The 24,397-nt window shown below is 35.0% G+C and overlaps 2 protein-coding genes across 2 annotated transcripts in view; both read left to right on the forward strand.

The window, feature by feature from the left end:
- The window catches only part of LOC137919806 (uncharacterized), an 82,894-nt gene extending 61,648 nt beyond the window's left edge, over positions 1-21,246 (forward strand). The window contains exons 7-25 of the mRNA XM_068763002.1: positions 2,002-2,326; positions 2,923-3,212; positions 3,924-4,120; positions 4,652-4,832; positions 5,591-5,795; positions 6,927-7,120; positions 7,706-7,874; positions 8,604-8,751; positions 9,147-9,353; positions 9,676-9,865; positions 10,116-10,292; positions 11,182-11,244; positions 12,713-12,841; positions 13,602-13,742; positions 14,348-14,608; positions 15,267-15,398; positions 16,156-16,370; positions 19,576-19,707; positions 19,894-21,246. Coding sequence (XP_068619103.1) covers positions 2,002-2,326; positions 2,923-3,212; positions 3,924-4,120; positions 4,652-4,832; positions 5,591-5,795; positions 6,927-7,120; positions 7,706-7,874; positions 8,604-8,751; positions 9,147-9,353; positions 9,676-9,865; positions 10,116-10,292; positions 11,182-11,244; positions 12,713-12,841; positions 13,602-13,742; positions 14,348-14,608; positions 15,267-15,398; positions 16,156-16,370; positions 19,576-19,707; positions 19,894-20,139 — 3,602 coding nt within the window. The 3' untranslated portion in view covers positions 20,140-21,246. The remainder of the gene's footprint in view (positions 1-2,001; positions 2,327-2,922; positions 3,213-3,923; positions 4,121-4,651; positions 4,833-5,590; positions 5,796-6,926; positions 7,121-7,705; positions 7,875-8,603; positions 8,752-9,146; positions 9,354-9,675; positions 9,866-10,115; positions 10,293-11,181; positions 11,245-12,712; positions 12,842-13,601; positions 13,743-14,347; positions 14,609-15,266; positions 15,399-16,155; positions 16,371-19,575; positions 19,708-19,893) is intronic.
- Positions 21,247-22,003: 757 nt separating this feature from the next.
- The window catches only part of Hph (HIF prolyl hydroxylase), a 36,007-nt gene continuing 33,613 nt past the window's right edge, over positions 22,004-24,397 (forward strand). The window contains exon 1 of the mRNA XM_068762776.1: positions 22,004-22,918. Coding sequence (XP_068618877.1) covers positions 22,034-22,918 — 885 coding nt within the window. The 5' untranslated portion in view covers positions 22,004-22,033. The remainder of the gene's footprint in view (positions 22,919-24,397) is intronic.

The raw sequence follows: 24,397 nt of genomic DNA on the forward strand, positions 1-24,397 counted from the left end.
AAGGAACGTTGGTACATTCTAGCGACGGAAGTACGTCGTCTTAATAATTTGCTAAGTGGTCGTCGGCCTCCAGAGTGTTTGTCAATGTTCCGATTACACGCATTAGGTAAGAGGTGGAACAACAATAGGCAATTAAGACCGATCGGTTCTACGTTGACCATTACTCGTATAGTAACGAAACTATGGAGCAGAATTTATTACATAGTATCGTGTTAAGGTCGTTCACAATTGTTCCACTCATTTAATTTTTAATCATAAAGACTTTAATTTACAATTTCATACGAACGCTGCCAAACGCACAGATATGACACTCGGATAAAAATCACAATTTATTCTACATAGATAACATATTGATATGGGTCAGGGAAGATTAAAATTAAAAGTATAAAATAATATTGGTTTATTTTCATTGGCAAAGAGTGCTTGCACACGTGGCGTAGGAGATTTATATTCTTATCATTAGAATCGCCCTCCTACGAATTGTTTTTTAATTATGATTTCAAACAGCATTTGGCTTAGGCCTCCCCCAAAAATCACCACGATGTCTGACATCCGGCACTGCCCGCATTCAGCGATTTCTCCCGGACTTGACAATATCGACCACGCCTCTTAGTGGGGAGCCTCTTAGTGGGATACACGTAACTTATACTGAGCCCTTGTACTACATTTGCTTGACATTAATCAATGAATTTAAAAACTACATGCTGTGTGGTGACTAAGTTATCAATGAAAATGTTCCTTAATGTTTGCACACTGTTCTCTGACGGTAGAATAGGCATCTTTGTATTTCGTGTAATTATAATTACACGCAATACAACCCAAGAACAATATTTCAGCATTATATATATGTTTCATTTTCGTAACACGTTATGTATTTTAGGTTACATGTGTTCTATAATTAAAACCTAAAATGTGATTACTATATGAAACGAAATCAAAATCACCACTGTAATTTATCAACGTTTTGGCTTAGTAAACAGCCAATTAAAACTGCCTTATGTTTTAAATATACTTATTTTTACGAACATGTAATTTAATTATTATTTAATATTACAACGTGAAATATGCTACATATATATTCTACATAATAATGTAAACAAAAAGAACACACATACACTTTACCAACTTATATGCGGCAACATAAAAATGTTCTAAATGTCTTCAAAGGCGCATAAGATACATATTATTTGCGACTCAAAAAATATGTTATATGAAAAATTGTGACAGAGACATGTTAAATGCAAGAAATAAACTCGTAACGCCTAAATTTCGTCATCAAAACGTTTACAAATCCTTTATGTGTCATATATAATAAGATTCCACGAAATATTTAAGACTTTTATTTTCTTTCTTTTAAATCTAAAATTAAAAGTATTTTATTTTAACGTAATGTGTGGAATTTAGTTTGTTGACTGATTTAAATGATTGATGTTATAATGTACACATAAAAAAATGTTAAATTTCGTTAACTGTATTGCCGAGCCAGTATCAACTTACTGCTTATAATATTTAAATAATCGATGATTTAAAAGCGCATATGAGTGGGCATTTACACGCACTGTCGAATCGTCAGGTATTTTAACAATATATCTAGTAAGCTACCACCAGCTCAGAATGCTGATTTACTAAGGGCCGGACAGAAATTTATCACTTGCTGTTTCTGAATAAAATATAATAATATTTGATGAATACATTACATAATATCAACCATGTAAATGAGATAACAAACTAAGTTCCACACATTTCGATCAGCTAAAAGCTCTTGAATGCTATTATGTAAATCAGTTTTTCCCAAACTTTTTTCTGCCATGCTCCAACTTTTTTATGCCTAAAATTCTTATCATCTCCTCTATGTAACATCTATAATTTTAATATTCAAGCGAAAGGTTTAATGTCGTGACGAGTTCCTTTAACAATAAAATTTCTGAAAATACAAAGGTAAAAATACATGGCCATCATTTTTAGAACCTTTAACAAATGAAAATATTTTATTATACTTAGGTAACGACTACGGAGTTTGCTGCCCGGCCTCTTTAGAGCTTCAAAAAGCTGGAACCTGCCCAGTCGTGAATCCTGCAGAAGACTTAGAGTGCGGAACTCCCTGCGCCCATGATCTGGAATGCCCTTCGATGCAGAAATGTTGCGATGGCGGAGAGTGTGGCCGACACTGCAGCTTACCCCACAACGTGACCATGTGCACTCAACAAAAGATGTTAGCGGAACTGCTGGTCGTCAGCGAGAAGGAGGGCAGAGGTTACGTGCCCCAGTGCGCAGAGGACGGCGCTTTTGTTTCCAGACAATGCTCGAGAAATGGACTCGTCTGTTGGTTAGTTCATTTAACAACATTTTAATTCATTTCGCAAAGATACTCTGATTATCTTTGACTGGCCACTAGGAGATATTGATAAACATTATTACTTCATGAGCCGAGGTGAATAAAATCCTTAAGTTTTAATATATGCGATATACAAAGCATATAAAGCTCTTTTTTAAATTTATAATGACTCTCACAAATGACATCAAGAAAGTCATAAACAGAATATGCGTGATTTGTACAAAGTTTCTTTTGTCGCACACACTTTTCCATGTTTTCTTTTCTATCATCAAAAGAAAACATGGAAAAGTGTGGCATAAGAAAAATAATTAAGTAAAAATAAATAAACCTTTAAACACTACGTACATACTTTTCAATGTATTAATTTTTATATTTTTTACGCTGTGGTTAACTACAACCACGGCTGTCATGACAATGTAGCAACCTTTTCGGAAGAGATATTTTTTTTTCTACATCAGACTTATTTAAAAAAAAAACTTATAGCGTTCACGCTCCGTATATACAGTAGTAGTCTGCTATAGTCCTAAAACAATAATATAAAGTCTGTAATGGTGAAAGTTTAATTTAAATTTGTGTAAACCCTCTAGGTGTGTCGACTCGGACGGCAACAAACTGCGGGGATCCATGGGTCCCTCCGCCTCCGTCCACTGTTCAGCTTCCCCCAGGCCCGCTCGCACCGGTGCAAGGAGCCTTACCTCCTGCGCCAGAGCCCTTTGCGCCGGAGTTTGTGAGTACGGGTACAAGACCGGGCCAGATGGATGCCCGAGCTGCGAGTGTGACGACCCTTGTTCTGGTTACCCATGCTCCGAAGACGAGGAATGCGTGAGGGTTAAGGATTCTGAATGCGTTGGAGAACTGTGCACTGGATTTCCAGTATGTAAGTTTATGACACAAGTTCCGATTATATTTAATTTGAATTTATTGCTAATCTGTTTTAACAAGTATAAAATAATATAAAATGTCCACTTATTTTATTACGAATACAAAGAAAAAAAATTGTCGATATTTTGATAGCAGTGAGTTTAAAAGTAATTTAATTTTAATTATGTATTAATTTTGATCTATCAAAAGAGATTTTTAACGGTATGTTAATATGTTATTTAAAATTTTCTTTATCATTTTCTCAATCTTTGTTTGTAAATCCATATTTCTTGATAGAAACATGTAGTTTTTTTTATATTTTATCTTAACTAACTTGCCAAATTGTAATATGCAAGTTTTCTTTAAATGTTAAATAAATAAATTTTACCATGAGGGCATCAGACATAGATTAGCGTGTATGCAGTTTTGTCGAAGTTGTAGTATTGTCTTGAAACTCCTTTTTATTACATTACTATTAGTGATTTATACAATAACAACTTTAATAATTATAGTTTTTATGCATAGCTGGCTTTCTATAAAATATGGACGCTTGACATTTATTACGTTTTTAACTAAGTTTGTAAACTATTTACAAAATCACATAAAAAGATTTTAAATAAAATGATTTTCATCAATTTTTTTTTACAGAAGTTCTTAAATCTTTCAACATTATATAGAATATCTATGAAATTATAAATGCAATAAAACTTTAAATCTACTTGTTCAGGTCGACCAAGAGTGTCGTATGAAAATCCGTGTGCTATCGGTACACCGACGACCGACGACACCGGCAACGTGGTGACCTGCGGCGCAGACGGTGACTGCACCGACGGTCACGTTTGCTTGCAGAGCAGACGCAACGGCAATTCTGTCTGCTGCCCTGATCAGTACGCCGACAACTCAACAGACACCGACATCGTGGAGGTAACTACCCTGGGGTCCTTGACTTTTATTTACACGCTTGATTCCCACTTAGAATCAAATGCATTTGTCATTTACGTCAAGAGGCAACTATCAGAATAGTCAAATTTAGTACTAGAATACATTGAGCTATATATATTTTGGGGCATGTCATTATGCCTTTAAAATGAAGATATAATAGTTTTAAACACATTCTGATCTAACAAAAGGTTACAAGTATAAGTGAATATTGTTCTTTTTTATTATACAAACATTTTCACGAATATCGCTACGACAGCTGAAGCAATTTATTCCCTAGCTTTATTATCATTTGAAAATCTTTTAGGTAGGATTTGTTTACTAATTTTTCTTTGATAAACTTTTTAACTCTATGATTGTAACCTAAGGAATCTATTGTGAAAGTAGCTAACCACAAAAACTATAATAAGACGTAACAAGTTTGTGTTTATATGTAATGCTGACGTTACGTGTATTTTTAATATTTATAAATTTACTCGAGTATGCACTGCAATAATAGATGACTGGTGTTTTCAGATTAATTTCGAGTCTTGCGGCCCGGATGTGGAAGTCGTGTGTAGTGTGAATTCCACAAAGAGCTGCCCGGACGGCGCTTGTGGGGACGAGCTGGTCTGCTGCTCCACTTCCTGCGGGCCGATGTGCGTGGACTCTACTAAGTTACGACTGCAAACTGATAGAGTCGACGAAACCCCTACGAGTGAGTAATTCTTGTGACCTCCTTGAAGGAAATGTTCTAACATCTTTTATTGTCATATCAGGTCATAGACACAACAAACAATGCAACTGTTTACGCCTTACCCAAAGACCAAGAACTGTTCGTCTAAAACAGCAGTGAGCAAAGCACACATTGCTCGTGCAACCACATTACATAATAAACCTCTGTGGTGTCATCTATGTAACAAAAATTAAATTGTTAGAAAATCTTTTCAAGGCTGGGGAAAATGCTTTGAAACAGTACATATGCATTTGCCACAATGTCACATTAATGTTACACAAGCATATGTGCTGCGTGTATTGTAAATACGATATAATGTCTCGTTCTGGTTGTTTTCTTCTTTGCTTGAGATCGTGGGTCTTTCTGACTCTGTCCTTTAATTGTTTTCATCGGTAAAGTTCCATGGTATAAAGTATTTTATACTATGGAATTTATTTTAAATGGGTGCTTCCAGCTTCTACGATATCAGGTCACCATCTCTTAAATTTTATTTCCCAGTCACTTCAAAAATATCATAATATGGTTGCAAATAACGAAACAAATTTCCAACCGGTCTTCTTGAAAATTTACGGGTGATGCCCCTATACAGCAGTAGACGAAACACAGCTGAAATAGTGATGATGATGATGAAAGAACTAAAAGCTTAAAAGCCCATTTTCTCTGTGAATCATTGGCATAATAAGGCTTGGTAGATTTGTTTTGTGGTGCAAACCATTAAATTCTTTCAAATGATTTTTCAGTGTGCGAATACCTTCGCGACTTCGACGAGAAAATGGAAGGAACAGTGGATGGCATGAAGCTAGCCCTGCCCGCACCGAATTGTCGCCCAGACGGAGCCTTCAGTCCGCAGCAGTGCGCCTCTGGGCGCTGCTGGTGTGTTGACTCCTTCGGCACCAAAATTCCTGACACCACAACCAATAACGCTTCGTCTATTGACTGCGAGAAGTAAGTCATTTATTTTTTTTTAAATCACGGTATACGATAAGATCATCAATTGTACTTCTGTGCTGTTCTTGTAATGTTGCTATGTTATTTTTACAGGATACATTTTTTACTTTAATTTACTCTCACTGGCATGGAATCCTCTGATAACTTTTCTTTTTTTATTGTCAATTCTGTGCACATTTTCAGCCTTGTCCTACTTTTTTTCTTTTGCTTTTACATGTCATATTTATTAGTATTTTCTATTCTACTACAATCCTTTTTCTTTAGGAACAGTATAATTTCTTATTTCTATTCTAATGTGTTAGTTATCTCACAACGTTTTTCTAATTTTTATTAACAATTTTATTCCCTACTTAATTATATTTACTTATCTATATTACCGTAAAAAAATCTTTAATTGATAAAATTCCTTAGAGTATTAAATAAATAAATCAACACAGATGAACGACTTGCTCATCTTGCACTTTCTGATATAAATTATTACTATAACGTAGCAATTCGCTGTTGTGTTTCTTGGGAACTAGAAAATAAATCACATTTATTTGACGTCATATTGTAATTTTTAACGCTTTCCAGGGCCAAAAAGGTTTTATTAAAAGTTGGTGATTGGACAAAATTACTTTAGGCGTTGTACGTCATACATAGGCCTTCTCTGTAGATTTCCATTAGAAGCGGTAGGGAGCGGTCAGCATCCTGTCTTCACAAGATCGTCTGTATACCTTATGGGTGAACGCCTATGCGCTTATCAGACAGTGGTCTCCATTCCAGAATTTTAAGGGTCCAGCGACCACCTGTTCTGCGCGCTATATGGTTTTCCCACTGGCATTTCAACTTGCCAATCCGCTGCGCCATTTGATTACTTTTGTTCGTCCACGAATCTCTCTGCATTGCTGAAAAATCCCGAGCATAGCTCTCTTCATGGCTCGTTCCGCGAATGTAAACTTGCCAAGGAGGCTCGAAATGAGGAACCATTTTTAATGCCGTATGTTTTAACACTTATATAAATGGTAAATTAATTATAGGATCTATATTCATAGCTTGTAGAATTTGCAAACACGCTGGGCAATTTAGTAAATACTTTTGTGATTTCTTTTATTTTCTGTTAAAAATAAAATGTATGGTTATTTTCAGAGTTCGTTCAGAGCTTTCGTGTCTGGAGATGACGTGTCGTATGGGCTGCGATTATGGTTTCGAGCTGGGTGCCGGGCGTTGTCCGACATGCCGCTGCCGGGATCCGTGCGCTGACATCACCTGCCCGGAAGGCCGCTCCTGCGCACTAGTTGACGTCGCCTGCGACGCTGATTACTGTCCACCAGTACCTGCCTGTGAGTAAATGTTTAGTACACACTCATTTTATTATCATCATCATGTCAGTCAATAAAAGCCCAAAGATCATCTCGATGATCGATCTTGCGCTGTCCGCAACCAGCGACTTTCCATGACATAAAATACTATATTGCTGGTTCACTTAGTGGGGGGTCCACACTATGCCTACTGGCTCGCGGACGCCACTCGAGAATTTGTAGCCTGCCCACCGCCTCAGTTTATAATTCAACTTGCCGATCTGCAGGGCTGTGTCGGTCATTTACATTCCCTACGGTACTTCTCAGTCAATCTTGTAGAGAAATCTCATGCGTAATTATAAAAAGGTGTAATACTAAAGAGCAAAATACATGACTGGCACCAAACAGAGGTGTGTTGTTTTAATACAGCCATGGTTGGGGAAATTACGAGCTAATGAACTAATAAATTGATTTCGATAACGGGTGCCACAACTAAATCTTAAGTAAAACTAAATCTTAAGCAAAACTTTTTCGAAATAGTCTAAAGGTTCATATAACATTAGAACTATTTATATCTCTCAACATATAATCTCAAAATCAATATTTATAGTTAACTAACCTTGGCAGGTTTACCGCGGAAGCCGGGACAGTGTCCGTACTTGGTGCCGGCGACGGGTTCATGCGAGTGGGCTTGTCGAAGCGACGCGGAATGCGGCCCCCAGCAACGTTGCTGCGCGACTGGCTGCGGCACCGCTTGCACGGACGCCGTGCATCACACCGCCTGCCAGCAGAACAGGTGCGCATAGCACGGCGAACTTTAAATGTTATTACTATTAATTTGACACTCCACATTTTTCTTTCTACGGTATCATCCGCAAACAAAGTTAATAATAATCGTGTATATAAGCCGTGCGGTATAAATGTTTTGGCTCGCTAATACTGGTTACGACTTTATGTACTAACAAGCTGTATAATATCAACAAAACAACATAACATAACAAATTTGGATTTATTACCAGGACAATTGCTGTCATATATATGTCTTATATATAGACGCGTGTATGTATATATTATATATTCCGTCATTGCCTTTTGTTCTTAGTTGCTCTTATTTAAACTAGTACAAATATGAATCCAATATGAAATGTTTTTAATATATTTCTTTCTTCTGTTATTTTTTAATGGCTCCCGTCATTAAGGCCTCACTTAGAATTTATAATTAATTACTTCACATCCTTCTTTTTATTTCGTCACTCCACTTTTAGTCTTCTTAAAATCATTCATTCGGTCTATTTTACATACTACATAAGTCTTATATACTCATCCATTTTTAGTTTCCTTGTTTTCATCACCTTTCATCCTTCACCTCACTCCTCATATATCACAGGTAAACACCTATTAACCAATCAATACTCGAAACGGAAAGGTTTCTTATCTTTGTTTATGACAAATTACTTAGTGCTTAAACCATTTTTACTAATTAAATTTGTACATAAAATCACAGTTGGTATTTTTATTCTGTTAGGGCACTAGCACTTCACACTGCTGCTGAAAGCGGTAGTCCTCCCTCTTGGAGTTGGATACCTGAATGCAGAGAAGATGGAACATACGAGAAGATCCAGTGCCGCGGATCAAAAAGGATTTGCTGGTGTGTCGACGCAGCTGGCAATGAGGTAAGCAGCCGTCATATCGATCTAAGTAACGTTTTTCTGTAATGCTCATAAATCATTTAAGAAGCCACGTAGCTCATTAAGATTTTTTTATTATATAATATAAAGTAATTTTGACACAATGAAATTATTTTTATTACCCAACATTTGACTTCACAGTGCTCTATATACATACCAAGATGTCGCAAAATCGAACCCAGTTGAATTGAATCTTACCCTTCTGTGGGATTTCTAAAATCAAATTGCCGTATGCATTCCTAAGACGCAGTAAAGCAGTTCTATACTATATTATATATATCACTATAAATAAAATATTGTGCTTGTGTATATGATTTGAATGCAATCTCACATAAAACAAGGGAAAAAACTATTAATTTTTATAATTTTCCTCTGATCAGATTGCTGGAACTCGAGCGACGAACAACACACCGTCCTGTGACGCACCAGCACAGTGCCCTGACCCTGGCTGCAACGAAGAGGAATTATGTGCCCACGGCCCACAGCTGGACGAGAAAGGCTGCCCTACATGCAGCTGCCGAGACCCGTGCGCCGAGGCCAAATGTAGAGACGACGAGACATGTGAACTAGTGCCTTTGGAATGCGAGGTTTGTATTATTGAATTGTTTATTTTATTTGTCCTGAGATAAAATAAAGATAGAGTTCCGTCGGAGTAGCTCGATCTATCCACATTAATACACAGCCTTAGCAGAGTCTTTTTTTTCATCAATCATAAATCTATGTCCAACTATGGATGTACTACGCCTAAAAGAAATGAAAGAAGTTATGACCAAGCGCCTTTAGCCAACCGGTTATATTGGAAATCTATGAGGGAAGTCCATATCCAGCAGTAGACATCTTACAGATGATGTAATGATGATGATATATTTCTTATTATCTCCATGTGTACGTAAAATATTTGTCCTACAGGGTGAGGCGTGTGCTCCTTTAGCGAGATGCGCACCGTCCCCGCAGTGCCCTGGTGGTGCACCTCCACTGCAGGCTCCTGATGGGTCGGCAATACTCACGTGCGGCCCTCAAGCTGCGAACTGTCCGTCCACGCACGCCTGCCGCTTCGCACCCCATGACCCACGCCCCGCCGTCTGCTGCCCCAAACCCAGTAAGCTGATTAATCATTTACAGCCAACGTATTTAATAGAATAGATATACTTACACTCGCGTCACAATGTATTAACAATATTATTCACTATATATACAATAAAAAGTATGATTTATTAAAAACCATCGACCACCATTCATTGAATAGAAAGTAAATAAATAAAAAGACACTTAACGACTTAATAAGATTTACATTTATTAATACCAAGAACCCATCTGTTCTCTGTCTCTTATTTATGAGTCGTTCCCAGGAACCGTTTGTTTTGAGAGCAAAGACGAGGGTGTTTGCGATGTGGGTGGTGGAATGAACGCGAGCCGCTGGTACTTCAACTCGGCGCGGAATCGCTGCGAGCGGTTCACGTACCATGGCTGCTCCGGTAACCACAACAACTTCCGCACCAAGGAAGAATGCAACGCTGTTTGTCCAGGTCGGTACCTAAACTAAATATTTATACTCAATATTTATTTATTTTTTAATAAATTTACGAACAGTATTAGTTAATTATTGTATTTTTAATTTTATTTATGTAAATTGTTACTTAAATAATCAATATAACATCTATGGGTATAGTAGGCAGTGTATATAAATGAAGTATTTTTTTGCTAAATTTGTCTGCGAAAATGTTTCGTTAATAACTTAATACGGATATGTAAGCGCAGAGTAGGACAGACGATTTCAATCGCTCATTTTGGAAATCTATAGGCGAGAATGTACAACAGTAGCCGTTCTACGGTTGAAATGATGATATTAATAACGATGAAGATGATGAATAACTTAATTAAATAATTTATAATTAGTTAAAATTATTTAGCTTATAAAATTCTTTATAATTTTTCTGTTCAATTTTTAAAGTTATCAATCACAAACTTTTACTTCTTTAATTAACTTCAATTGTTTATACAGGTTGATTGGTTACAGGCGTTAAAACTTTTTCATTTAACAGTATAATATCTGATATCCTGTCAATTAATGTATAATATACCCTGTCCAAATATCAATTGTTTTAAAAATAATAACGAAATGCGTATATTGCGTTTTCAAAATTCGAATAACCATTTTAAAAAAACTATTATTGTTTATAATCTGTCCCTGAAGACTTTGTACTACATTAAAAATAAACCAATGTAACAGATTCGAGTGATAATTTTAGAACAGGGTTATTGTAAATATATAAAAGCTATATAGCTTTTTGCTAAATGAGCTTATACATTCGTTTCTCAAAAGCTTTTACATCTATAACCAGCCAGTGAGTGTGTATTTAAAAATATATATATAATTTCGTTTTGATTTACACGTTCGCATTGCTCTGACAACAGTGGACGAGGTTACAGCGAAATTAACCAAAAAGAAGAATCGAGCAAATAATAAAGACAGCCAAGGCATGTGTATTGAATTATTATTTTTCACGTGCACATGCAAAATTAGCTCTTTAGACGTCACAAAGTACGTGTTGCAATAATAACATTGTTGTAATGAAATTAACAATCACAATAACACGCTATTGGTTTTTTTTTTTAAAACAATAACTTGTGGTAACAAAGAGTTTTTAATCACAGCCTACTGCAAATTTTTTTTATTTTCAGTGAATATTTTCTTTTATATTTGTTGGTAACAAAACTAAATATTTAATAAAATGTTTTATGTGTGCACTGGGATATATCTTAATTTACAAATGTTAAATATTTTGACTGTTTAACCTGAATCTTGCATCGTCATGTTACTTATACAACATATTTGAACATCGCCAATGCAATTGCTATAAATACATTGCATGCTGCACTTTTATTTAAAAGACATTTGTGTCATTACCCCTTAATAATAGAGAACATGACAAGAAGTGAGAATAGCATGTCGCTTAACAATCTGTACTTATGAACAATACAAAAGTAAAAAGTAGCGATGCCGTACAAAATTCTGCTGTGCTTAAATTCTGAGTGCTTAAATTCCTAAATTTTTTTTTCCATTCGCTTTCTATTTAAATAGCAAATGCAAAATGAAATAGTATTTTTAGAATAGAGTAGTTCTCTACTCTGGGCTAGAAACACTATGTAGTAAACCAAATGGCTGTCTCAGACAGAATACTTATGTTTATACGGCTTCAGTTGAAGCTAATAGTGATAGCCTTCTGGTTTTTACTGGTTTATCTGATCACAAGCTTGCGGAACTGAGTGCTTATATGACAAAGTATCATTGATGTATATACACCTGTGCGAATAAAATCATAAAGGGTTTCAAATAGGTTGGATTCCGGGGTCCGCAAGCTATACTGCAAAAATTATAACCAGATAAGTGGCCATTGAAAGAAGGCGTGTACTAAAATAGTGTAATTGTTTAGTGTGGTGACCGTGTTGTGCACTTATTGCCTTGGTATAAGAAAGTATGTGTCGGTAACACTTCTTTTCAGTTAATAGATGCCCACTGCAAAACATAGGCCTTCCCCAAAGATCGCCACGATGACCGGTCTTGCACTGCGCGCTTCCCGCGATATTAAGTATGTCGCCGCTCCACTTAAATGGGTGCCTATCCATACAGCGTCTATCAACTTGTGGTCGCCACGTGGAATCTTTTTGGCCCCAACAACCGTAGGCTATACGAGCGATGTTATCTGTTATTTTATGCGAACATTTTGAAGTATTGTTGCATAAATTCCTATTTAATCTGTTATTTTGGTTTAAATCAGAATTAAATGGTACTTGCAAACATTTAAAAAAGTAGCCGCATGTAAACCCATCTTTAAAATTTATTAATAACTTTTGAAGCTCACTGCCATTGTCTATCCCTTTCACTTATCTACAAAGGTTTGATTGAAATAAAGCTATAATAACTGTTTATTTTTCTGTTTATTAGTACTGAGCCCGTGTGAACGTCTCCGAGAAAAAAATGAAATGGCCGCTCAGAAATATGGTAAGGGAACCTTCGTGCCGGTCTGCGACGCCAGCGGCGCCTGGGAGCCCGTGCAGTGCATGACGCACATTGGTAATTATATAAACTTTTACAAAAACTCTTCATATACAGTACAGTTACAAGTACGCTGGGGTGCTGTGTAGTATTGAATTAGATTAAAAGCTTTCACTATGTGTCCGTTATATGTATATATTTACCTCACTTACTATATATTAACACCGCGATCCATTCATCTGCTGTATTGTCTGCAAAATCAAGATATAATTGCTCGGTTTACTACGTAAATATAAATAAAATAAAAGTCATGTTTATTTACTTATATTGTACATATACATATATATATCAGAGATTTCCATCTAAGTCCTGACGCATCGCAATATCTCTGTAACCACACGGCTTGAAATTTGGTGGAAATATTCCTTTCGATGTGTAGGAAACAGGGTCGTGGAGGTGTTCATTAAGTCTGCAAAGCGAACGAAGTATGGCTAAAGACAAATTAATTTTTACACATAAACCATCAACGAGATTTATTTTCAATTGTTTATTTCATACGGCAAAGTATAAATTTTCTAATACTGAATAAAGCACTTCCTGTATTTAAATGTCATTTTGCGCTCCTTTTTATCATAAATTCGGAATGTCATCTAAAATTACAATTTCATAATGGCGGGAAAAAACAATACCAGACGACAATTATAAAATGGCGGCAAAATGCTATGATGTTGCCAGGTAAAAATTGATCTTGCATAGAAATAAATAGTTTAATGATTGTAAGAGTATGGCGTGTGAACTAACATTAATAGATGATGTTTTATTTTTTATTTTTCTGTAGACGTATGCTGGTGTGTGAGTGCAAGAGGCGAGCCCCAAAAGGGTTCGTTGGTTCGCGGGGCTAAACCTACATGCAACTTCCGGCAAGCTCGGAAGTGGATGCCGCGTGATCCTAACGATGAACGCGCGAGAGCTGATGAAGGTAAGACATATGATAGCTTTATACTTCTACATTCTCAGTTTTTTTAACCTGAATTCGTTCAAGATAGTTTAGGTAGTTATACTATGACAAAAATGAAACTCGGCATTTCCGATTTAAAATTCAGCACCATCTACAACAGTTCAGTCGTAGGACATTCACTACTGGACATAGGCCTCTACGGTAGATTTCTTACAGGACCGTTTAGAAGCGGACGCAGCGTCTGGCAATGACATTAACAAGGACTATCTACTATGTGGATGAATGTTCTTCGCTGCGCTTGTCGGTCTGTGGTTTCCACTCTAGAACCTGAGGCTCCCAGCTGTCTTGCATGTCCACTACCACTCCAACTTGCCAATCTGCTGGGCTATGTGGGTTACTTTCATTCGTCTATGGTTCATCTTATTCCTGATCGGAACTCGAAGAAAAATCCCAAGCTATCTGGGTTTTTTGTTTATAGCTCTACTAACATTCACGTGTTTTTGTTACGTTGTTTTGTTTCGACCTCCATTTACCGATCCCATATGAAGAACCGAAATTTAAAATTTTCTCTAATTTTATAAATGAGAAGTTATTATATTAAAATTATCTTACTGTTTCTATTTCAGTATTAGAAGAGCTAATTCGACAAATGACAACATACCGAGAAGAAGAAATCAAAGAGGAAGATTTAGAAGACGAAGAAATAGACACGGAGCCACATAACAGAGAGTCAGCGACTGACATTTCGGACGGCGCCATGTTAGTATCTGAGGTCATCGAACCCCGGGTATCACAGACAACGCGGATCAACGAAAAGCCGATCGAAATTTCTGACAACATTGTTTTCAAAACAAAGTGTCAAACTTTATTGGAGGAAGCAGCGAAAGGTAATAATTTTTTTAAAACTAATTAAAATTTATAATTACTTACTTATTTTATTAAGTAAATTAAAAAGTGAATAAATGTTTGTTATTATAAATTTTAAATGTTTTATTAATTTTATTTGTTTAATACAAAATTAATAACGATAAAGATAAATTTTAAAAGTAGTGGAAGTCTTATAGCTAAAATGATTATGATAGAATAAGTCTACGTCCAAGTTTTATTAGCAAAGAAATTCATCATCCTGAATCACACGGTATATACTGTTAAGCACCCCTTATAGTACAAATCTGCGGTACGTGCGAACCCGTACGTCATTATATAAAAAGCTAATGCTTACCTTAGATTGAACAAAGAATAGTTTTCACGCTTCGTATTGCTAGCCTGGTACATTCGAATTCCAATTCGAACACGAACTTGAATGCGGATATCACGTACTCTAAGCTGCTATTACATTCGTGTTGAAATTATAATTAGTTTCGGTATCAATATCTACTGGTTTTTATTTTCCTCGTCATTAAGACGTCTGCGTGCTCGGATAGTAACTGGCTTCCACCTGCTAATGCATATTATAATATTGAATAATTTCTTGTACATTAAAATATATTCGAGAGCTATGTGCGTTTCTAAGACAGTGTATTCTAAAGTAACTGGCATTCCCAGGTGGCGATGGACCGCAACCGCGTTGTCAAGCTGACGGTGCTTTCTCGCCGCAACAGTGCGCTCGCGGGCGCTGCTGGTGCGTGGACGCGGCAGGACAGCGGCGGCATGTGCAGCCTGCTACGGCACCATGCGGTAAAAACTTCTCATTAGTCCCGTTACATGATTAGCGATGGTCCGAGCCGAGGTCCAAAGAGCAACTCTCAAGCAAAGAAATAATTTAGCATAAGTATCTTCCGCGCTCTACCTCCTCATCATCATCGCCATTTTAGCCGTAGATATCCGCTACTGGATACAGAACTCCTCTAGACTTCCAATAAGTCCGGTAGGAAGTGGCCTGAATCTAGCGTCCACCCACGACATTTAAAATGTCGTCTGTCCACCTTGTAGGTTGAAGTCTTGTAGTAGTCTTCATTCCAGATCTTTAAAGCTCCAGTCTATGTCGAATACTTGCATTCGTTTACGAATCTAAATCAATAGTGAGAGCCTACAATTATCCTTGGTAACACACCTTGGTCGTAGACTTTCATCTTTTCCCTCTTAACGTTTTGAATGCATTCGACTATGCCTTTTTCATTATTCTTTAAGGGTAATACAAATTCTTGCTCCTAGTCACTAAACAGGTCGTTCGCCTGAAGGAGCTTAAAGCACGGCGCCTTCCCAATCTGGTAAAAAATCAGCAATAACTGTCGAAACCGGCGTTCCTTAGGCAGCGCTCGAACCAAGTTACTTAAAATGAGGGTTAAAGGTTGTCGCCTTCAGCACCCTGCCACCAAAAGTTTACGAAATCTTAAAATTCCACTAACATATACAATGACCTTATGTCATTGAACGTTATTATCTTATTCTATAGTAAAATTTCGTGGGATAATTCTGAATTGTTCATAAACAGAGATCACGCAAATTGAGTCAGCGATACTGGAGCTAGAACTAGTTAGCGCGAGCAACGACGACGGCGAGCGGACCCGAGCCGCCTTGTCTGCGAGGTTGGCGACTCTGGGCGTGAATGTGCCCGTCACCATGCAGAAGGAACAGGACTTGATCAGACTCAGGGTTCTTCTGTCCGGCCCACGAGCGGCTGACTTGACATTCCATCTAGAGAACATGGTAAATTACCCTTCTTTTTTATTACACAAAATAAAGTAAACAATTAGGTAGTTCCATTCATAATCACAGTTAAGAATGTTAAACTAACATTATACGAGGTGTCTGACAGCAACTTTATATTTTCAAACTTAAATTAAAAATATAATATTTTACACATGGTTATAAAAAAATTGAACGATAAAACAGATAAGCGGTTTTTAATTTTAAAAGAGCATGTTTTCCAAAAGGCTTCTGTTGAGTTGCATACACTGTTTACAACGTAGTCTTGTGTTCTACGCCGTATGCTGCAGTAAACTAGGTTCATTTGCGCTGATTTCTCGACGAATATTTTCTTTTAAATTTACAAGAGTTTGGGTATTGTTATTGTAAACTCTCTCTTTGAGACAGTTTTTAAAAAACACGGCTACAAAATGGTGGCTGCAGGATATTTCCAAAGTGACTGATTCGTTTTAGAGAGAAAGCTTCCACAGCAACTTCTTTTTCATGAAACAGAATAACTCTCTATAAGGTTTTTTAAAATTTTTGAATTTTGAAAGAATGGAACGGCAGATCTATTTTTGAATAATCGCTCTTGGATGTTCCAGTAATCCTGCTCTTTTCTGTATTGAAAGTCGTAGATTTGCACATAAACTGTTTCTACTTTCAACCAGTTCAATGTTTTCCGGAATCCTTAAACATCTATTGGATCCTGCCCGTGGGGTTTTATTCATAACCGAAGTAGTTGCGCGGAATCTCTACACCTAGGGATACATAAAATTTACACTTAGTCCATCACTTATCCATCGAGTACCGAAGTGTGAACAAAATTGTCGAAGATCAGTTACGTAACAATCATTGCTATAGATGTAAGGCCGGTTTAAAACGAATTAAACCAATCGGTTTAAAACGAAAAAAACCGTTTAAAACCGAAAAAAACCATTTTTTTCGATTTTAAACATTTAGTGTTGATGACTATGTTTTTCTTAAATTTTAAATAATAACATTATCTATTCCAATCGTAGACATTACCTAGCTAAGTTGAAAAACTACTACCTAGTTAACTGTATTGGTTATTTTGAAAAGATTTATCAATCAGTTTCATTCGGTTTAAAACCAAACTCACACACTTGCACTTCTCACGCGGAGAGACGACAAGATGCAACGTTGCCAGCTCGGCTACTCCACACCACACACACACATACATAGCGTGTTGCGTGCGGACATGTCAGTGTTGCCAGTATTGTAAAAAAATGTACAAATTTGGATTCAATATAAAGGTACTCGTACCAAATATGCCAAACATTACTAAATAACTAAAATTTAATGAGCTGTTATAAAATTAGATTATTAGGTACCCGACTTTTTTTTGAAAGTAATAAAAAAAACTGGCTAATCTTACACAGTCCACTCGACAACATGATGATCATACAGTCAAGAAAGTCATGAAAATTTATGAGGCGCCACTATCTTTGTAAAACTGACTGACATTTCTGTCTAAAATTAAATATGGCAACACTTTATTTCTTTTCATGACTTTAATATAATATATTTAATATACTTACCTACATAGGTATAAACTGCATAGGTAACTAACACAAGACCAAGTATTGTCGATAATGATGTGTAAAAACACTGTTCTTATATTTTAGTAGGCGAGTTTTAAACCGTTTAAAAAGATTTATTTGGGGTTTTAAACCGCCACTTTTGGTTTTAAACGTTTTAAATCGGCTTTTTTACATCTATAATCATTGCACTTAAAAAATGCTTCGACGGCGAACGCACAATGCTCACTCGACCAGTGCGACATCGTGACTGAGAAATCCGCATGATCAGTACTTCCTCCCTCCCCCCGCATCGTTTATTCCTTTTAAAAATAATCGTATTTAAAAACAAAAATCTGTCACCAGACACCTTGTACTTGTTGCATTTAGCTCACGTGCCGTGATCGACGGCACGCTTTAATTTTCTAACATTGAAAAACCATCGACATTCATTGTTCTTCAATGCAGCTTGCATCTCGAAAGGTTATAATGCTACCGAAACCGCTATACCATGCCTCAGAAAAGCACAGCAAGATATGGGCCGAGTAAAGAGCATGAGCGCAGCGCCCTTACTCCCCACGCCTCACCGATCTCATAACTAAGGCGCGGTACAAAGGTTTCGGTAGCATTATAACTGTTATGAAAAGTATATAGCTTCTAGCCTGGTAGCTACATACTGTTGTTATAATACGCGTTGCGGAGCTAATGAAACAATAAACAAAGAAACAAATAAGGTCTGCCTCCTGCAAAATAAAGCCGTACTAAACTTTGAAAAAACCGTCTTGTTATATAGTATTAAAATAAAACACAGTAAAGTGCTTTTCATATCATCATTATTAAATAATTAAAACCGAAAATATACAAAGAAAAGAGAAATGCAGAATGTACTAATTATTGTCCCATCTTTTTTATATATCGTGAATGCAAATAGATATTTGGGAATCCTTGATTGGCCCAATTAATCGAAACGAGCACTTATTATATTAATTTAATGATTATGATTACACAGTAATTAATACCGTACATTGACCAGTCTTAAACCCACCTGACAGCCTGCCAGGTTTGCCTGTACATTAAAATAATTGCGTACAGAAAAACGCCACAGGCGTAAAAGCTTTATAAAAGGCGAATGTAGGCTAATATTTGCTGTTAATTAATATATGACATTTTATATAAATATTATAAAGAATACCCTGTCCAAAAATCAATAAATATTTAATATATACGGAATACTAATGTGAAGATAATACAGTAAAAATACGTTTTATGTACTAAAATTAATTATTGTTTGTGTAACGCTACTCCGGGAATCCAAGAACTTGGCTAGACGCCCTCTGCGTCCTGCCACATGAATACCGCGGAACTATTTAGGCAGCTGCAATTGTCCGGTTTAAACAAAATGCTTTTTTTAGTTACCACTTTATACTAGGTGATTGGAAATAGGTGTAAAAAATTTTAAAGGACTGAATGTTCAGTTCATTTGACAATAAATGTGCTATATATTCACCAATTCAAAACTAATACTTCTTGTTTGCAATCATTCTGTATATTAAACGGATATGTTTAATAGGGTTGGTAAAACATTTTAAAAAATGAACTAAAAACAAAAACAGCACACAACTGTGGTTTATCAAATTAATCATATTCTAGTGTTAGCTGTAAATAACAACTCTACTTTCATTCAGGTTAAAAAAGAGAAACTGGCAGCTGTCCGAAAATCAGAAGCCGGTGTATTAGGAGCCGACGTAATTCGGAGCGAATATCGACTGACAGCGCCGATGGTGTTGCAACAGCGAGAAATCGTTAGCGAGTCCACTGTAAATATTTTATTTTTGTGGTAAAACGTAACATTTTAAAAATAATAACATAAACCTATGGAGAAACTTGTATACGGAAGTATTTTTAAATCAACGACAGATCAATAATAAATTGAGATTTAAATTATTTTTTACTTAATAAATTCCGAAAAAAAATAAACTTCAAAAATATATTTTAATCTGCAGGTATCATCAGCAACATCGTACCACACGGCGCTTATTGTATTAGCAGCTACTTCGGCATTCATCATTAGTGTACTGTGCGTCTTAGTGATGCTTTACCGAGCTCGTCTTCAAAGAGAACCGCAAAAAGCCGAAAGGTTCCTTCCAGCAGCTCCTCCCGTATATGTTCTATCAGCCGATGAAAAGGCAGAACTAGCAAGAGCCTTACACGGCCCTAATCATCAAAACGAAGACAACTCTAAAGTTTAATCTGTAGCTATCAAATTTGACATTTACGTTACTCTATTCCTTAGGTTTTAAGATGGACTAGAAATTTGTTTCTATAAAGTAACTTTTGAACAGAATGTCAGCAAACCCAAGCCATTTCCTTTTTTAAGATTACTACTCCTATGCTTTTATGCATCCTCGATATCATTTTATTGTAAATGTATAAAGAACATGTAAAATAAACTGACGAGAAGAAAACGTTTGACATAATATTTCACCTTTGCAGTTATCGTGATTCGCTACGTCGAGAATACCATTTCTATGATTACTCGATCAAACATGTTTAAATATACACTTTAAAACTTAGTACATGTTTAGGGTCCAAATAACTGTTAGAGTTTTGAGTAACGTAGATGATTTTGTTTCTGTACATTCCTGTTAAAGCAATTTGAATATTTGTTATTGATAAAAATTCTTATTCTAAGTATTAGTAAGGGCCTATTTATAAGTATAAATAAGATAAAGTCATTTTTGTCTTCCATCTTTCTGCTCTATATTCCGCACTAATAAGGATACAATTTTTTTTAATGAGTTTAGATTATGTCAATTATTATTAGACATGTATATGTCACATACAGAAATTGATGCACAATAATTACGTACACAGTAAAATTTAAAACATATTTTTTTTGTATATAATATGATACTTTAATTCTTTAATACTGTTTATTTTCAATAGTTTAACATTTACCTACAACATTGTCAAAATTTCCATATTGGGCATTTGACAGATAGTGTAAAAACATAAAATTTAGATTCTAATATGTCTACTTATAAGATAGCGTAGAGACGTGCGTCGGATATATACGACGAACGCCTTTACACTTCTTTTAGTTCCTTACGTCCAGCACGCGTCTTTTTAACGAAACGAAATAATAATTTATAATTATGGAATATAAAAAGACGTGGCTTTACGTAAAACTAATCTAGTCTGTTCTTATTCATTACCGTTGTTTAAATTTCTGGTAAAATTATAATCTATATTTCGTTTGCTATGTAAATACTATACTTTATTCATAAATAATTTGCTTCATTATTTCGTGTTAATTCAATTCATAATATTTATTAGTACATCATTTGACCAGTAACAATGCGTTAGAAAAGTTAAAATATATTGTAATGAAAAATGAATTTACTATTGTATCTATAATAATTTACTTAAAATAAAATAAATTTTTAAAATAAGTGTTTTTTTAATTATTTTGACCTTTTTACTTTTCTTCACCTCAGCAATAAAAATAAATCAAAACATCATCGATTTTTATACATTTTATTTTTTTTCTCTTAAAAATTCCGTTACTTTATAAAGTAATGTTTTTTAATGATAACAGGAATTCCAATTATTACGCATACTCGAATTACATTAGCCTTAACTTAATATTTACAATATTTTCAAAAAAATAAAAACAACAGATTGCAAAACGTAGGAAAAATGTATCAGACGAGAACGGAAAACATTTTAAATAAGTAATGACAATTTAAGATTTAAGATTGAAATTTAAGATTAAAGTAAACTGATTGTCTAAAGCCAAATGATTATTAATATTTTTTTATATTGAGATAAAAATACTTGAACGTTCAAAAATAAATTATTAATATCTTAAAATAACTATAAATAATGAAGAATGCCAACGCGTAAATTTTAATGAATAAATAATGAGGAAAATTATTTTATGTAATAAAATCTAAAGTCAATTTAATATTATTATCTGAAATTAAACGTGATAAAATTTTTGAAATGTATATTGTTTTTTACTTAACTATCCGAACAAAGATACAAAGTGTAGTAGCTATTGCACGAAACTTAAAAAAAAACTCTCTGACATTTCTTTTTGACAGTCGTCCGGACCGGCCAGGGGTAAGAAATTATTTCAGAATGAATCAAGAAGGCGTACTTGCTTGTTGCGCCGTTTGCAATCAAAAGACACATCGTAGATGCGGTCGGTGTCTAAATATTTATTACTGTAATACAGAACATCAACGGCAAGATTGGCGAAGGCACAAAAGCGAGTGTGCTCCTAAGTTACCAAAATTGGGATCGCATATCGTTAAAGTTATTGAAACTTCATCTCCCACGAAGGAAGATCTTGCAAAATTCGATGAGAAACGAATTATAGCCAATGAAAGCAAAGAAGTGAACAAAATAATATCTACAAAAATTGAGGGTAATGAAGTTAGACGGTTAAAGAAATCAAAAAGAAAAAGCGTTAAAACAGAGGGTAGTGAAGAAAAACAAGAAAGTAAATTACTGCAAACTTCCACGAGAGACATTCAAGGAGTAGGAAGCGATTTAAAAGCGGGACCTTCGGCTTTAAGAGACAGTGTCATATCTAGTGTAGTGTATACAAATAGAGACTTGACAAAACAAAGTGCTATTATTCACGAGGGGTCTTCCGAGCAGGAGATTCTTAACGAGTCGGCTCAACAACTAAGCACGGTGGATTTTGCAACCACGGCTACCACTAATGTCTTGAAGACTTTGAACAGAACAGATGTGAAAATGCCCCCAATACCTGTGTGTGTGCCTGAACAGCACTCGAAAATGAAGGAGTACCCTGAAGCCTCTCTCAAAGGGAGTGGGGCGTTTATGACGAACAATTACTATTTGGACACAAGTGACCCTAGTTATGAAATTTGCCAAAGGGTGATTAGAGATATGTCACAGTATGGTGTGTGTGTGTTGGACAATTTTCTAGGTAAAGACCGGGGGCTCTTGGTGCTAAATGAGGTCCTTGAAATGTACAGATCAGGCATATTCACTGTAAGTATTGACAAACATATTCCTAATTATCATTAGAATGTTTTTAATCAAGTTGATACTCCAAATTTTATTGCTGTCTATATTTAATAATTTTTATTAGAGTGTTTTCTATGTACAAAAAACAATATCTTTACATTTCATAATTATATTTTTAATAGTATTCCACCAACTGTCAATTTTTTTAATTCAGTATTTTAGGCACACTAAAATCTTAACAAATAATTACCTGTTTTGATATGATTTAAAGTTTTCTAGACTAGTCTATTTTGGTGACTAGACATAGTTAGTTCTATTTATGGTATGTTTTAGCAAAGTACTTCATTAATGGGATCTATCCACTCTTGTCATAAAGAATTAAGTAACTGTATTGAACATGATATTACTCTCTGCTTAGCATCTTATTGTTTTTTGGCCATATCATTCAGCGCCAAATTAATGTCACCATGACTTTATTAGATATATAAAAGTCCAATATCAGTGATAAGAAAAATTGTTTAATTAATCTTAAACCTAACAGTCTTATCAGTGTATGCAGCGTAGCTATCTAGATACAAGATTAATGCATTTCATTTACACTATTATTTTAACAATCTAGTTTAAGGAGAATAATTTTAATGAATGTAAAGTATTTATATCCTTTTTGTGTAGTGTTATTATAATTCACATGCATATGAACATTTAAATTGATAATAATAATATTTTTATTTGCATAGCATCAGAATTACAACACATAGATTGCCTCTTAAAATGAATTAGGTTGAAATAAAACATTGGATCAAAAAATTATTTATAAATCAATTATTTGAAAAGTTTTTGTCTCCCTTTTGTCTTGTTCAACATTATAGGTAATAAAAAACTTCCTGTTTACTGTGAATAATTTAAATATTATTGCCAACAGTCAACATATTTGTAAAAGCTATGAAGGTTGTCCGTTCACTGAAGATGAGTTAATGTAACCTAGGGGGTTAAGAATTGACATGCCCAAAAGGTGACATATTTTGTGATGTAATCAATATTCATAAAGGGTATGAGACATTACATTTTGTTCAAAAAGTAAATGAGAATATATGAGATCCACCAATCTAAACTTGCGGATGTATTAGATATTCTCTTTATTCATTTAGTACTTGGATATTATTTGCTTGTTGTTACATATGTTATAGAGAGAAGCTTACACTGTTTTGCTTAGTCCTGTAGTTTGCAAAAATTATTTACAATTTAATAGGAGGTGTATTCCAAGAATTATTTTTTTTATATTTTGGACAATTAAATACTCTATAAAAAATTATTGTAACAAAACATTGCAACTGTTACTTACTTATTCAAACTCCAACAGTTCTTTACACTGTAACTGTTTATTAAAATGCATGCAATATATAAACATTTTTTTAAATACTAACTGGCTGGACTAAAGAAGTAAAAAAATATCTTGCCACAGTCCAATCTGCATAATTAATAAAAAATAAATAAACATAATTC

Source organism: Battus philenor, unplaced genomic scaffold (genome assembly GCF_028537555.1).
Source record: "Battus philenor isolate CCGP_79_NKW_IND1 unplaced genomic scaffold, ilBatPhil1.0.hap1 SCAF_17, whole genome shotgun sequence".
NCBI lineage: Eukaryota > Metazoa > Arthropoda > Insecta > Lepidoptera > Papilionidae > Battus > Battus philenor.